The 16,741-nt window shown below is 45.1% G+C and overlaps 1 protein-coding gene across 3 annotated transcripts in view; it reads left to right on the top strand.

Moving 5' to 3' along the window:
• Nucleotides 1-16,741, top strand: part of LOC116823316 (myosin-IIIb-like) — a 130,561-nt gene that overhangs the window by 35,351 nt on the left and 78,469 nt on the right. For all 3 annotated transcript variants that reach the window (XM_032777781.2, XM_032777784.1, XM_032777783.2), the window contains one exon: nt 4,291-4,404. In XM_032777781.2, the coding sequence (XP_032633672.1) occupies nt 4,291-4,404 (114 nt within the window). The remainder of the gene's footprint in view (nt 1-4,290; nt 4,405-16,741) is intronic.

Here is a 16,741-nt window from a genome sequence, read left to right on the forward strand (position 1 = left end):
GTGCTCTAACTGGCCACAGCTATTCTAGTTAATCTAAAGCAAACCTTCCTCCCTTGGCAGGGAATAAGGCCCCCTGCTAACACTCTTATGCTGCCCTCTGGCCATGCTGTATCACAGTGTTTATCTCTGTCTGAGGGATTGGCACAAATGCGGTTGTATCTTAAGGCTTGGCTGTAGACAATGGATCATGTGATGTGTCCTGGATGGAAGCTCGAGGCATGTAGGTAAGTATAGTGACCAGTAGGTTTCTGGTATAGGGTGATATTTCTGTGACCATCACTTATTTGCACTGTAGTGTCCAGGAAGTGGATCTCTTGTGTGGACTGGTCCAGGCTGAGGTTCTCCACTGGTAAGGTAACTCCCTTCTCTTCATGTGCCAGTATATCTATGCCTGTATCTGTAATTTTCACTCCATGCATCTGAAGAAGTGAGGTTTTTTTACCCACGAAAGCTTATGCCCAAATAAATCTGTTAGTCTGTAAGGTGCCACTGGACTCCTCATTGTTTTTGTGGATACAGACTAACATGGCTACCCCTCTGATACTTAGTGAATTTACAGGACATATTTCCCCAGGACTGCAGACAGCAGTTTTAGTCTGTAATTGACAAAGGACAGTTGCAGGCTAGGTCATCATTCCAAGCAGCTCTGGATAGGGCAGGCACTGCCTCTTGCCCTCTGGCAACTACTGTTGCCATGAGATGGTCATCATGGCTTCGTTTGTTGGGTTTCCTGAAAAGTGCAGGCAATGGTTGAAATTCTACCATTTGAAGGCTGCCTGTTCAGTGAGAGGACAGATGAGTCACTGTACACACTTAACAACTCTAAAACCACACTTTGTTCCCTCAGCATAAATACTCTGCCACCAAAGAGGAAATATACTAAGGCTCAATCCTACCACAGGCCAAAGCCCAGGGCCGGCTTCAGGCACCAGCTAAGGAAGCAGCTGCTTGGGGTAGCTAATACAAAGGAGCGGCACTCCATCCGCTATTGGGGTGGCATGGCCGGGGCTTTGGCGGGAATTCGGCGGCGGGTCCCTTAGTCCCTCTCTTTCTCTTTGAGCTGCCGCCGAAGTTCTGCTGAAGAGGAAGAGAGGGAGTGAAGGACCCGCCACCAAACTGCTGCTCAAGAATGGAGTGGCATGACTAAGACGCCTTTTTTTTTTTTTTTTTTTTTGCCGCTTGGGGCGGCAGAAAACCTGGAGCTGGCCCTGCAGAAACCTACCCCTCTGCCATCCTTTTATCATCAGCATGCAGATGATGTGACAAAGGGTGCAAAAGCAAAACCCAAGTGCACCATTGTCATTTTCATCCCAGTCAGCACCATCATCAAAGCAAACATTTTGACAGTTCTGTTGTATTAATTTCAAGGATCAAAAGCGTTCAAGGTGATTTCGCTATCTTAACATAAAAACAGTGATACAAAGAAATGCAGGTTTTTTTTTTCCTACATAGACCTTACTTTACTCGATTTCTTGGCAAACATTCAAAAGCATTGATTCTAAAGTTTATTAATCAAACACAAGAAAGAACAAGAAATTAAAACAAGCATTTATATTGTAACTAAAATTCAGTGATAACGCAAAACAAACTTAATCAAAACCTTTAAAGTCTCTCTCCTTTTGGAGGCAAAATATCAGCCTCTTATTTTCAAAATAACCTTTCTTTGAAAAGGAAAGGATTAATTTTACTTTCAGTCCTGGTGTGTAAAGGGTAGTTACGTCTCCTGTTTCTGACAGACAGGCTGACAAGGTGGGGGAGAGAGAAGATAGAAAAGGTGGGGGAAATATGGTTTTTCTTGGTGTTCTTGGAACATTGGATGTCTGGTCAGTCATGAATGGATGGTTTGGCTGGCAGATCGACCACAGCACCTGTTGCTTGGACCCTGGTTTACTTTCTGATCAGGGACATCATCTGTTTGGGTCTTTTCTTCTTAGACAGGGCAGGGTTATGGTCATCTCCTGTCTGTATGTTGATGCAATGTATTTGATTTCAGGATCTGATGAAAAGCAGAAAGAAAGATATAGGGTAAGAGAAAGTAACACAACAGGGAAGGGAGGCAAAAAAAGAATCTTAAGTGTCTCTGCAATGCTGGCAATTAGGTATCCCAACATATGGTCAGAGGACTGGATGTCATGATGATTTTCAACACTCTCAAGTGAGAATAAAGTTCCTTAAACAGGAGCAAGGCTAGCCAGCCTTCCTCTTGGAAGAAAGTCTTTTAGTCTAATCTGCTCCTATCTTGAGGTTAGGGAAAATGAGTCAAGACAAGACGAACTGGGATACAAGGTGAGACAGGAGATGAGAGAGACGATTTTTTCAAAGTCTCTTTTTAAGAAATCCTAAAGGGGGAAAAGTGGACAGTACAGTTCATTCCCCTCGATATTTGTTCACTGTTTAGGCCTAATATCTGTCACAGCAATTCTGGTCTATTAGCTTCTAGTTCCACTTCTTCTGTTTTTTACCAAGCATAATTTCAACAGTCCTTGGATTATATCAGCGTGGCCTTTGAATCATATCACTCTCTGTTTGGACTAATCCAGCTTCTTTATCTGATTCTCTTGCACTTGTTTTCAATATTAATTTATTGAAAACAACTCAACCTATTCTTCACAGGCATTTTCCAAGTAGGCAAACTACAAGTGGGAACTACAAGACCAGGTGAAAAAGACTGTATTCTTCCATTGGGGTTTCCTGTTCAGGGATCTGTGTCCATCAAGCAAAAACAGGGATTGTCAGAGATCCTGCTCCAGGGATGCTTGAGGCCCAAATTTGACCAGAGGCTTAAATGATTGGATCATCTGATGTACACATTTCTTCCAATTCCCCAGCTGCCAAAAATGCTGGTAAAGATCAGGCAGGGAAAGGCAAAAGTCGTTCTGGTGATACCAATATGGTCAAGGCAATTCTGGTTCCCTGTGTTACTCCAGCAGTCCACTCATCCTCACCTCTGCATCCCATTGTTTGCTGACCTCCGTAGTCAGGACAGAAACAATCTCAGCCCAGCATTTCTTTACCTATCAGTAATGCTGGAACTAGAGTGATAGTGAGAGATGTCAAAAAATATCAGTGTAAATGCTCAGCATACAAAGTGAACAAACCAGACACAAAGAAATAGCATTTTCACTGATAATCCTGTAACATCTTGCCTGATACTTGCTTTTACTTCAAGTGAAATATTGTCTTACTGAAGAGTGGTACATGTTTATGCTGATGATTTTTCGTTTACTTTTAGCATTGTTAGATTACATTCCCCAAGTCTGTGAAGCTAGTTCTCTGTGAAGTCATGTTGGCTGCTGCTGCTCTTTGCATTTTTTTCTCAAAGGATTTACAGCCTGAACACTTTAAGGAGTTTTAGGATTCTCCAGCTGACCTGGTAGATTTTTATTCTTCTTCGCAATGTACCAGGCCTATTAGATTTAGTTCCCTCAAATTTCCTTTAGGTCTTGATCCTACAGATATGCACAAGTAGCCCACTTGATTTCAATGGGACTACTCACATGTGTAAAGTTAAATATGTGTATAAGTGTTTGCAGAATCAGAGCCTTTGCATATTTTGTCATGCCATTTAGAGTTCAAAGATCTGTAAGTAAGAGATGAATATTAGATCATAGAATCATAGAAGATTAGGGTTGGAAGAGACTTCAGGAGGTATCTAGTCCAACCCTCTAGCTCAAAGCAGGACCAACCCCAACTAAATCATCCCAGCCAGGGCTTTGTCAAGGCAGGCCTTAAAAACCTCTAAGGATGAAGATTCCACCATTCATATAGTCTCACTTTGAAATACTGCAGCGGTTCCTGGGATATGGAGTCATCTCTGTTCAACACATAATAGACAAACAGAAGGGACCTGCTGCATAACACAGGCCACAGTTTCACCCAATAACCCCTTCACTGAGCCCAGTAACCTGTGACAGAGATTGAACGGATCTTTTAGGAACAGACTCACCCAATCTTGATTTAAAGACTTCACTGATGGGGAATACGATGCATCCCTTGGTTCATATGTGAGTGGATGTCAATCTGGGAAGCTGGTGGGTGGATTTACAGTATGGGGATTTGCAGAAAGGTTAAGTAGCAGTTGGTAGGGTTAGTCACTGCATAGACAAGAATTCTCTTCATCACTGTCTCAGCTGTTAGGGTGGCTTTTATTACATTTGTATTGTATTGAAATGTGTTTCTAGTCAGTTGTAGATCCCTGCCCAGTGTCTTGATGGGATTGGAGATGCTGTATAAATAATAACTTAATTTCTCATTTTGTGGGGTTTTACTATGAAATCTCTTGTGTTGCAGGCGACTGATAAAACCTTTGTGGATAAACTGAACAGTACCTTCAAGGGGAACTCACACTTCCAGCCAGGTAGAGGCCACGTGCTAGGGTTCAGCATCATTCACTATGCAGGGAAGGTAAGTACTGTTTAGGGTACAGACTGGCACTTTGTCTCATGTAGGTGAAAGAGATGGGGTGTGCATCAGGGCCCATGGGGGTATGGGTGGAAGAGATGTGCTCCCTGGTGGCCACTTCTTAGGTGAGGTAGGGCTCTCTAGAAGGTATCCTATTTAACATTATCAATGACCTGGAAGAAAACATAAAATTATTGCTAATAAAGTCTTCAGATGAACCAAAAATTGAGGGAGTAGTAAATAATGAAGAGGAGAAGTCAGTGAGTCAGAGTGATCTCGGTCGCTTGGTAAACTGGGGGCAGGTAAACAATATGAGTTTTAATATAACTAAATATAAATATACATCTAGAAACAAAGAATCTAGGCCCTACTTCTTAGATACACTATGTGACAAAATTCCTCCTCCACCTTGATGGGTCCTGCACTTATTGGCAGATTTGTTCACCTCAGTGATCTTCCCTTCTTGTGGAACCCACAGTCTGAGTCAGCTCCTCCTGTGTCTGATCAGGAGTTGGGAGGTTTGGGGGGAACCCAGGCCCGCCCTCTACTCTGGGTTCTAGCCCAGGGCCCTGTGGATCGCAGCTGTCTATAGTGCCTCCTGTAACAGTTGCAGGACAGCTACAACTCCCTGGGCTACTTCCCCATGGCCTCCTCCAAACACCTTCTTTATCCTCACCACAGGACCTTCCTCCTGGTGTCTGATAACGCTTGTCCTCCTCAATCCTCCAGCAGTACACTCTCTCACTCTCAGCTCCTTGCCTTCTTGCTCCCAGCTCCTCACACACACTCCTTCTCCTCTGGCTCCTCCCTGCCTGACTGGAGTGAGCTCCTTTTTAAACCCAGGTGCCCTGATTAGCCTGCCTTGATTGGCTGCAGGTGTTCTAATTAAAGTAGCTATCTCCACTGCCTTCTAGAAAGGTCTTAATTGGCTCCAGGTGCCTTGATTAACCTGGAGCAACTGCCATTTGGTTACCATGGTCCTAGGGATTTGTTTAGCCTGGGGCTAACATACCTGTTTCTCTGTACTTTACTGTAGCCATCTGGCCTTGCCCCATCACACCTACAAAGTTTTGTCGGCAAAAGGTATGCGACTTTAAAACCACTGTTGCGTGTCCACACTGGCTCCTTGTGTTGGCAGAGTGCATCCTCATTAACAGCTCTTGCATTGACACAAAGAACAATGCACTGGTAGCAACTGGCTGCAGGGTGCTTTGGGAAGGGTTTGCAATGATCATGGGGCAGGTACAGCATCACATGATGAAGGTTTCTCAATCCCATGGTTCCTAGGGCATCCTAGTATATTGTCAGTTGCTTTTTCAACTGAAGTGTGTGGGGGGAGGGAGAGGAGAGTAGTGTATATGGGGCAGGGGAGACAGCAGGCTGACTGACCTATCCTGAGGCAGTCCCTGATTCTGCTCGGCACAGCAGTTTCTCCAGAAACAGTCTGCTCTGCCTTCCTGCCTATGATTCTGTGATTCCCTCTGAGTTCTTCCACAGCTGTCAGGAGCAGAATCCTGAGAAGCTCTGTGAGCTCTCGCTGTGTTCCTAGTGCAGAGCAGGACGAGAGCATTCCATGTTAACGTTCCCCAAAACGAAGCAGTACCTCAGCTGTCAGATACTTCCCGGTAAGCAGAACAGTCACTGCAGACATTGTAGGATACTGGTGGAAGCCAATTATGTCAACAAAACAAACAGCAGTGTCTATACTGGCGTTTTGTCACTTTAACTTTTGCTGCAAACAGCTTTATGCCTCTCGGTGAAGGGGTTTTATTTTGTCAGCAAAACAGCAGAGTTTTGCCACCAAAAGTAGCTTTGTAGTGTGTACACCTCTCCTGTTTTGTTGGCAAAAGGCAGCTTTAAAAGATTTGGGAGTAATTGTGGATAATCAGTTGAACGCAAACTCCTAATGTGACTCTATGGCCAGAAAGGCTAGTGCGATCCTGGGATGCATGAACAAGAGAATCTCGAGGTAATTTTACCTCTGTTTTTGGCACTAGTGCAATGGCTGCTGGAATCCTGTGTCCAGTTCTGGTGTCCATAATTCAAGAAAGATGTTGATAAATTGGAGAGGATTCAGAGAAAAGCCACGAGAATGATTAAATGATTTAGAAACCGTGCCCTATAGTGATAGACTCAAAGAACTCAATTTATTTAGCTTAACCGAGAGAAGATTAGAGTGTGACTTGATTAGAGTCTAAGTACCCACTTGGGGAACAAATATTTAATAATGAGCTCTTCAGTCTAGCAGAGAAAGGTCTAGGATGATCTAGTGGCTGAAAGTTGAAGCTAGACAAATTCAGATGGGAAATGAGGCATGAATTTTTAGCGGTAAGAGTAATTAACCACTGGAACAATTTACTAAGTGTTGTGGTGGATTTTCCATCACTGACAATTTTAAAATCAAGGTTGGATGATTTTCTAAAAGAGCTACTCTAGGAATTATTTTGTGGAAGTTCCATGTCCTGTGCTACACAGGTCAGACCAGATGATCACAGTGGTCCCTTCTGGGCTTTAGAATCTATGAATCTGTGGGAGGGCACATAGTCCCTGGGGAAGGTGGGGCTTCCGCTGGAAGCTGTGGAATTTCTCCATATTTGCAATGTACCGATCATCATGGTACAGTAGAACCCCGTTTATCCAAGCCTCCATTATCCAGCTCTCTGTATTAACCAAACAAACAACGCGCACGCAGGATAGCATACATGAACTGCTACTTCTAGTAAAGAATACAGTACTCATTTTTAAAAATGCAGGAATGATAAACACAAGCAACTCCAAAATAATACAGTGTTGTCGTTGCAATTTAAAATGATCATTTTGCATTTTTAAAAACTGGTACTCTTTGCTAGAAGTACCTGTTTGTGTACACTGAAAATAAAAAAGGGGGGTGTGTTTTAATGCTTCTCTGGGAGGGGTCAGATAGCTTAAAAGCAACTCTGTATCTTAACATAATGGATAGAAAGCTCTTTGTCCATTCTCCAGATTATCTGACTCTTTGATTATCTGATCTGGACCTGGTCCCAGTTAGATCAGATAATTGGGGTTCTGCTGTATGTGAGCTCTTGTCTCAGGCTATTGCTCTGCTGATTCCCTTCTAAGGTGTATATATTCTGCATTCTTTGGAGGGCATTGGTGGAGAAATGTAATGGCCTTAAGTCCAGGAGCCCGGAATACCAGAATCACTGCTGTATTTCCAAACATTAACAAGCCCAATGGGAGAAGCTAGGTCAGGGGTTGGCAACCTACGGCACTTCCAGTGGGCTGAGCCACTCAGCTCCCCTCTGCTCTGGGCTTCCCGCTGCTGGCCCCTTGCCAGATGGGGTCGCGCCCCTGTCATGGTATAAACCCCCACTCTGAACCTTAGCGTCCAAAAGATGGGGTACCAGCATGAATTCCTCTAAGCTTAATTACCAGCTTAGAACCTGTAGCGCTGCCACCAACCAGGAATTCCAGTGCCTGGTACACTCTGGTCCCCCCAAAACCTTGCCCGGGGACCTTGCCGCGGGACCTCCCAAGACCCAGACCCTTTCTGGATCTTACCAACAAGGAAAGGTCTAAACCTTTCCCACCCGCGCTTTTCACTCTCCAAACAGGCTTCCTCCCCGGTTATCTGGAAGATCACTGTGATTCTAAAACTCCTTGAATCGCTTAAACAGAGACGGAAACATGCACATCTTTCTCCCTCCTTCTCTCTCCCCCATCCTCTAGAATCCTCATTAAGAGAGTAATCCTCACACCATGTAGAGAATATAGCCTCTTCTCTCCGCCCTTTACCTGCGCTTCTCCAACCAGTTCCTCTGGTGAATCCATGGACCCTAGTCGTGCTCTGGGGGTCTCATACCAGGAATAAAATACAATTCAGGTTCATGTAAAGGACACAAGAAAAGCTTTTAATTTAAAGTATCGAGATAAAAACAGTAAAAAATTATCTTGTGTAAAAGTCTTAATGATGGATTAGATGACAGTTTTCAGCTACAAGACTATCTGGAATACCCATCCCAGCCTCGTAGTTCTACAGTAAAATTTACAATCCTGGTTTCACGCAATATCACAGTAATTGTAACTCCTCCAAGCCACATGCACATTTGCAAATAAAGAAACAAACATAAGCCTAACTCGCCTGATTCTCTACCTGATGTAGCTCAACTATTTGCGCACTTATAAGAGCCTGTTATTGACAGGATTGGAGAGAAACTCTGTTGCTACTGTCATAGGGCTGTCTGGTCACTGTCAATAAGAACCTGTATCGGAGAGATTGGAGAGAAACCTGGTTGCACGTCTGGTCACTCTCAGAACCCAGAGAGAACAACAACCAAATTCTAACAGCACACACAAAAACTTCCCTCCCTCCAGATTTGAATGTATCCTGTCCCCTGATTGGTCCTCTAGTCAGGTGACAGCCAGGTTCACTGAACTGGTTAACCCTTTACAGTCAAAAGAGATATAGAGACTTCTGTTCTATTAACTCCTACTATCTGTTTATGACAGCCCCCTGTTGGCCTGGATGAAGGAACCCCAGGCTGGCAGCGGGCTGAGAGTGCAGCTTGCAGGAGCCAGTGGTCGAAACCCCAGAGCAGGGCGGGCTGAGCTTCTCAACCCGCTGCCACTCTGGGTTTCCTGCTGCTGGCCCCTTGCCAGCTGGGGTCCCGCTGCCCGTCCCACTCAGCTCCCGCTGCTGGCCTGGGTGAAGGAACCCCAGGCTGGCAGTGGGCTGAGACCCCAGGCTGGCAGGAGCCAGCAGCTGAAACTCCAGAGTGGGGGTGGGCGGAGACGCTCAGCCCGTCCCTGAAACCCCAGAGCTGGGCGGGCTGACTCGCTCAGCCTGCTGCCTCTCTGGGGTTCTGGCTGCTGGCCCCTTACCAGCCAGGCTCCCCACCGCAGCCCCACTCACCTTGCTTCCAGTTGGAGTTCCAGTGCAGGCCCCCTGCCAGATAGGGTCGAGGCTTCCGGCCCTGCTCAGCCCTACCAGCCGCCAGCTCCACTTTCCTCAGCTGCCAATCTGGGGTTCCAGCCGCTGACCTCCTGCCAGCCAGTTATCAACTGATCACTCAGAAGCCAGTGTGTAGCTTAAAGTATCCAAATATGTGTCACCAGACATTGGAAGACTCAGCAAGAAAAAGCAAGGGCAAGGATCACACTGAACTAATAAGTTCTGCATTTTAATTTAATTTTAAATAAAGCTTCTTAAACATTTTGAAAATCTTGTTTACTTTACATATAACAGTAGTTTGGTTATATATTTAGACTTATAGAGGGACCTTCTAAAAAACATTAAAATGTATTACCGGCACGCGAAACCTTAAATTGGAGTGTATACATGAAGACTCGGCACATCAGTGCTGAAAGGTTGCCGACCCCTGAGCTAGGTGTTCAGCATTTTTAAAATTGGGCCATTTATTTCAATGCTTAAATATAGACTGAGGAGCTTAATTTAGGACAGATGAACGCATACTGTTAGGATATAGATATTCAAGCCTATCTGTAAAGGCCTATACTTTAAGAATTTAGATATGTTTATTATTTAGCTGGTTATAAAGTGTGACCCATGGCCAGAGGGCAGCATAAGAGTGTTAGCAGGGGGCCTTATTCCCTGCCAAGGGAGGAAGGTTTGCTTTAGATTAACTAGAGCACCTGACTCCAGTTAGAGCACCTGACTCCAGTGTCATGGGATATAAACCCCTGCTGCAGTCAGACAGGGTGCGAGTTGAAGGAGAAGGTGGTTGGATCAGAGTGCCAGAAGAGAAGATTGTCCAGAGAGAAATAAGTTGAGGGTGCTGCGGTTATTGGAAGCCACAGAAACCTAGGGAAGGGGCACCAGGCTTGTATAGAGGAGCGAGAAGCCTTCACAAGCTGACGGTATTGAGAGGGAATAACCCAGGGAAGATAGAAAACCGCTAGTAAAAGTGTCACCACAACCCCAGGGCCCTGGGTTGCGACCCTGGCGTAGAGGGGCGGCCCAGGTCCCTCCCTCTCCACTCCCCTCCTCCAAGGACACTAGGGGTGATAAAACTGCGTTTAGAGCAAGCACTATCGCCCTAACCTACCCCAGAGAAGAGAAAGCGCGAACCCAGAGAACAGTACCGCAATTGCCACACGTGTGGCAGGGAGTGGATCTGCGCCTGGACATTTAGTCCAGGGGCAGACATAACCTCCCACCCTTAATTTGACGACGTGTCAAGGCCCTTATACATCCACAGTAATTATCATCAATGTTGATCAACACATATCACACATAGAGCCATCACAGGACATTTGCATTCTTTGGTCAAAGAACCAAGGCCTTGAAACTCACAGAAGTGTATTGGCAGCTAGTGAAGACTCTCAAAGCACTTGTGTAGGTCTGCAATCAGTTTTTTGTTTCTGTCTGTAATATGGAATAAGTACCTCAGCAATTGCCCAGTGACCACTGATCTTTATTCTTTATTTACACAGCACCCAAAGCGCCATAATTTAACCGAGGACAGTTTATTGGGACTAGTTTGTCCTTACTTGGCCCAAGTATTCCAGCAGAATGCCAAATGCAAAGAGGTCATTGAAAAAGTATACTTTAACAATCTGATGAGTAAACAAAGGTCAAATCAAATTTTGGGTAAATAGAGACTTTCATAAACTCCCTGGTATATCTGTGGATGGCTTTCACCCATTCTGCTAAAACCTCCAGGCATGGTCAATTTCTGTCCCTTGATCCCCACTCTATTGTGATTGGTTTCATCTACATATTTGGGTTGAAACACCAAATAAGAAAATATCAGAAAAATATAGAATTACTTATCCCTAATTTAATGTAGATTCATTTATAGCTCGTTACATATTTCAGGTTGCTTTCTGTCCTCTGAACACATAGAGTTCTCATTGCAGTAAATGAGAGCAATTCATTGCTTCCAAGGGGACAAACTTTGATCTAAAGTCATTTATATATTGCGTAAGATGACTATAGTTTTCTGTCAATTTACAATGCAACTTTTAAAATTGTAGTATTAACAATATTTGTGTTTTATAATTATTACTGAATGCAACGAGCGGGTTTAATCCCATGACTGTCAGTGTGCTCTAACTGGAGTCAGGTGCTCTAATTGCCACAGCTGTTCTATATAATCTAAAGCAAACCTTCCTCCCTTGGCAGAATAAGCCCCTGCACACTCTTATGCTGCCTTGCCATGCTTACACAAAATATAAAAGAAAAGAATCTGTGTAAGGGCCTTCTCTCACTGTGACAGTCCTGAGGCCCTGTTCATCAGTACTTGAAATAAGGCAATCGGGGGCTGTTAGGAAGGTGATCCGATCTATCACCGCCAAGAGAAAGGAAAGCCTAGAAGAATGTAAAAGGAAATTTAGTTTAATAGTTTTCTGTCTAGTAAGAACTCACTTATCAATAGACACAGCTGGGAAACCCTTATGTCTTTACAGATGTAGTTGTGAAATCCTCACTTTTGTATTGTTTTGTATGTTTATTTGCATGGGCTCTGTCTGGTTCTGTGATTGTTTCTGTCTGCTGTATAATTAATTTTGCTGGGTGTAAACTAATTAAGGTGGTGGGATATAATTCGTTGGCTAAGCATGTTACAATATGTTAGGATTGGTTAGGTAAATTTCAGTAGAATGATTTGTTAAGGTATAGCTGTAAATATTACTATAAATTAGGGGCAAACAGGAAGTAAGTTGAGATTTGAAAATAGGGAAAAAGGAGCTTGAATTTAAGCTTGCTGAAAGTTCACCCCAATAAACATCAAATTGTTTGCACCTTTGGACTTCAGGTATTGTTACTCTCTGTTCAGACGAGAAGGACCAGGGAAGTGGAAGAGTGAAGGAATAAGTTCTCTAACGCATACTTCCCCTGGATCGATAATCTTGGCCATAATGTGTTGAACAGCTCATTTACATAGAAGTGAATTTTGTAACAAGGGAAGATACAGTTCTGGTTACTAATATTCTGTGATTTAATACTTTGATTCAGTATTTGTTCAAGGGGTTACCCTCTAAGACATTCTTTATTAAAATACTTAACATCTAGTTAAAGGAGAAGAGAAAATGGGAGGCTGAAAGTAGGAAATGAGGAGAGTGGGAGAATGGAGGGAACAGAGCACAGTGGGGAGGATAACAACCCTAATGGAACGAGGGGGAGAGAATAGAGATAGGAACGCAAAGCAAGAAAAAAATTAATATCTTTGAGTTATGCTGCCAGCCATGCACCACCATTGTAGTGTCTGGGTATTATTATCTGTATTTCATTCATGGCGTTTAGTCAAAATGCATCCATGGGAAAAGGATACAAAAGTAAATGCAAAATAGTAGTTGTGTTGGACTCTTCCAGGATGAATTGATCTTAATCAAGGTGATTTAAATCAGCAATTTAAATAATGATTTAAATCACCAAGTGGAAAGCCTAGATTTTAGTGTTTTTCAAAGTTTTTGTGCTGGTGACCCCATCTGGACTTAAAATAAAATTGTTACCTCCCCACTAGAAAAAATTGCCCCCAACCCTTAAGCATCACCGTCTATGGGGCTTGTGGCTGGGGCTCTGGGCCCTCTGCCATCTGTAGGGTTCCTGGCTGGGACTCTGGACCCCCTGTGGGACTTTCTGCCCTGGCCACCCCATCAAAATGGAGTCGTGACCCACTTCGGGGTCACAGCCCATAATTTGAGATCCAGTGTTCTATTTGATTCATCAATTTCAATCAGCTTTTTTATTTGTACTTCAGTTATTTTCTCATTTGCTTTGGTAGATCGTGCCAAACCAACCTGATCTCCTTTTTTGAGACGGTAACAGATTTTTTTAGACAAAAGAAATGCAGTGGATCTAATTTACCTCGATTTCAGTAAGGCATTTGTTACGGTTCCACATGGGGAATTATTAGCTAAATTGGAAAAGATGGGGATCAATATGAAAATTGAAAGGTGGATAAGGAACTGGTTAAAGAAAGACTGCGACAGGTCATACTGAAAGGTGAATTGTCAGGCTGGAGGAAGGTTACTAGTGAGTTTCCTCAGGGATTCGGTTTGGGACCAATCTTATTTAATATTTTTATTACTGACCTTGGCACAAAAAATGGAAGTGTACTAATAAAGTTTGCAGATGAGACAAAGCTGGGAGGTATTGTGAATACAGAGAAGGACCGGGATATGCATACAGGAAGATCTGGATAATCTTGTAAACTGGAGTAATAGTAGTAGGATTAAATTTAATAGTGAAAAGTGCAAGGTCATGCACTTTAGGGATTAATAACAAGAACTATTGTTATAAGCTGGGGAGGCATCAGTTGGAAGTAACAGAGGAGGAGAAGGACCTCAGAGTATTGGTTGATCATGGGATGACTATGAGCCACCAATGTGATATGGCCGTTGAAAAAAGCTAATGCTGTCTTGGGATGCATCAGGTGAGGTATTTCCAGTAGAGATAAGGAGATGTTATTATCGTTATACAAGACACTGGTGAGACCTCATCTGGAATACTGTGTGCAGTTCTGGTCTCCCATGTTTAGGAAGGATGAATTCAAACTGGAACAGGTTACAGAGAAGGGCTACTAGGATGATCTGAGGAATGGAAAACTGTCTTATGAAAGGAGACTCAAAGAGCTTGGCTTGTTTAGCCTAACCAAAAGAAGGCTGAGGGGAGATATGATTGCTCTCTATAAATATATCAGAGGGAATAAATACCAGGGAGGAGAGGAATTATTTAAGCTCAGTACCAATGTGGACACAAGAACAAATGGATATAAACTGGCTATCAGGAAGTTTTAGACTTGAAATTAGATGAAAGGTTTCTAACCATCAGAAGGAGTGAAGTTCTGGAACAGCCTTCCAAGGGGAGTAGTGGGGCAAAAGACATATCTGGCTTCAAGACTAAGCTTGATAAGTTTATGGAGGGGATGGTATGATGGATAGAGGCTAATTTTGGCAATTAATTTCATCTTTGACTACTAGCGGTAAATATGCCCAGTGGCTCTGTGATGGGATGTTAGATGGGGTGGGATCTGAGTTACTACAGAGAATTCTTTCCTGGGTGTCTGGCTGGTGAGTCTTGCCCACATGCTCAGGGTTTAGCTGATCGCCATATTTGGGGTCGGGAAGGAATTTCCTCCAGGGCAGATTGGCAGAGGCCCTAGGAGGGGTTTCGCTTTCTCTGCAGTGTGGGGCACATGGGTCACTTACTGGAAGGTTCTCTGCACCTTGAAGCCTTTAAACCATGATTTGAGGACTTCAGTGGCTCAGACACAGATTTGATACAGGAGTGGATGGTGAGATTCTGTGGTCTTCATTGTGCAGGAAGTCAGACTAGATGATCAAATGGTCCCTTTTGACCTTAAAGTCTGTGATTCTGCATAACCATTAAAAATCTGTTAATTTACAACTAAATAGAGCCTTTACTCTAGACTGGTGCAACTTTTTGGTAATAGGAGAATACCACTATTTAAGCAATTTTTAATGCTTAATATTTTCAGATCTCTTATTCTTCGAGTGCTTGCTCATATCCATTCCAGTTAAGTGTGTGCACGTTGTGTGCACGTTCGTCGGAAGATTTTTACCCTAGCAACACTTCGATGGGTCGGCTGGGTGCTCCCTGGAGTGGCGCCGCCATGGCGCCGGATATATACCCCTGCCACCCAACCACCCTCAGTTCCATCTTACCGCCCATGTCGGTCGTTGGAACAGTGGAGGCGTGGCTTGGCTGATCTCCATCTCCCTAGCTACTCATAGTTTTCTCATTGTTGTTGTGTATATATTTCAAATTTCTATACTTGCAGTTAGTTTATTATTTTCTTTAACATAGTGTATATAGTTAAGAGGGGTTCGGGGATTAGCCCTTCCCTCACCCAGTGCCGAGGGCCCATGCCCGGTTCACTGGGTTTCAAACTGTGCTCGGCCTGTCACAAGCCAATACCTACAGGAGATCCTCACGACTCCTGCCTTAAGTGCCTCGGGGAATCCCACCTCGCAGATAAGTGCCACATTTGCAAGGCCTTCAAACCGCGGACCAAAAAGGAGCGGGACTTTCATCTCAGACAGCTCCTGATGGAGGCAGCTTTTACTCCTCCACCATCGGCATCGAGCACTGGACAGTCCGCACCAGGGAGAAGTGCATCTTCGGCACTGGAGCGCACTGGTGCTGCTAAGGCCCCTCAGCACCAACCATTGCCGGCCCAGATGTCTGCTCAGCACCGCTCTCTCTCCCTGCGGGTAAAAGAAACATAAGACTCCTGTGGCTTCTGTGTCCACACCGCAGTCAGAGCACCCGCCTAAGTCAGACCACCCGGCACCAACAACTGCCGTGGCACCAACAACTTCAGCACTGTCGATTCCGGTCCCGCAAGAGCCGTCAAATCCGGTGCTTGACAGCTCCCCGGCACGCGCCATGGCTGAGCTTACTATTCCCTCCACACTGGAGACATTCTCTACGGCAAGGGAACTGATCGCACTGACGGAATCTGCGCTGCCTCGACCCCCGGCACCGCCGGTGCGGGTTATACAGTCCATAGGCAAGCCTGCCCTACTGAGACCATCTTCCATCAGCACCGCTGAGAGGCACCGATCACGATCGCGGTCCCGCTGGCGTTCTTGGTCCCATCACTGATCCTGGTCCCGATGCCGCTCGCAGTCCTGGTACCGTTCTCCATCTCAGTACCAGTCGCACTTGCAGCACTGTTCGAGACCCCATTCGCAGGCCCGGTACTCTCGGTACCGATCAAGCTCCCGGCACCACTCACGGCACCTCACCTCTCGCAGCCACGCCCGGCGTCGAGCTTCGAGGTCCCGGTCGACGTCCCAACACTGTTCCGGTCACAGGTCTCGTTCTTGGTACCGGTATAGCGCCCGGTACCACTCTCCGCTGCAGCGTACAGACAGACTACCCAGGGATGGAGACCATTCTCAGGGGTTTTCAGCTCCTCCTTGAACGTCTCACCATGCATCTATGTCATCCCATGCGGACAGTGCGTCCTATGCACAGAACCGTGACTTAGATGTCCCCAGCAGTGTCTTCCAAGAGACCCAGGCTCAAGACCAAGGACCTCATCAGTGGTCCTTCTGGATGTCTTGGGCATATTACCAAGCCCAAGGTGGACCTCCAGTGCCATCACACTCCGTACCGTTTGAGCACCGGGTGCTGGAGGCTACTGTTAGCCGCCCCCCTCCTGCAGCTACAGAGGACGCTCCCATTCGGGCACCAGACCCTCAGGTCCCACCGGAGCTGGACGTCGCCCAAGTCCACGAGACAACGGAAGACCCGATTGTCCCTGGCCTTTCCTCTTCCTCTTCTCCAGATGAAGCGGTGGCGGGGACATCCTCCTCGAGCCCTCCTCCAGTTGACCTAAGGTGACATCAAGACCTCCTGAAACGGGTGGCC

This window comes from Chelonoidis abingdonii, chromosome 6 (assembly GCF_003597395.2).
Source record: "Chelonoidis abingdonii isolate Lonesome George chromosome 6, CheloAbing_2.0, whole genome shotgun sequence".
Lineage (NCBI taxonomy): Eukaryota > Metazoa > Chordata > Testudines > Testudinidae > Chelonoidis > Chelonoidis abingdonii.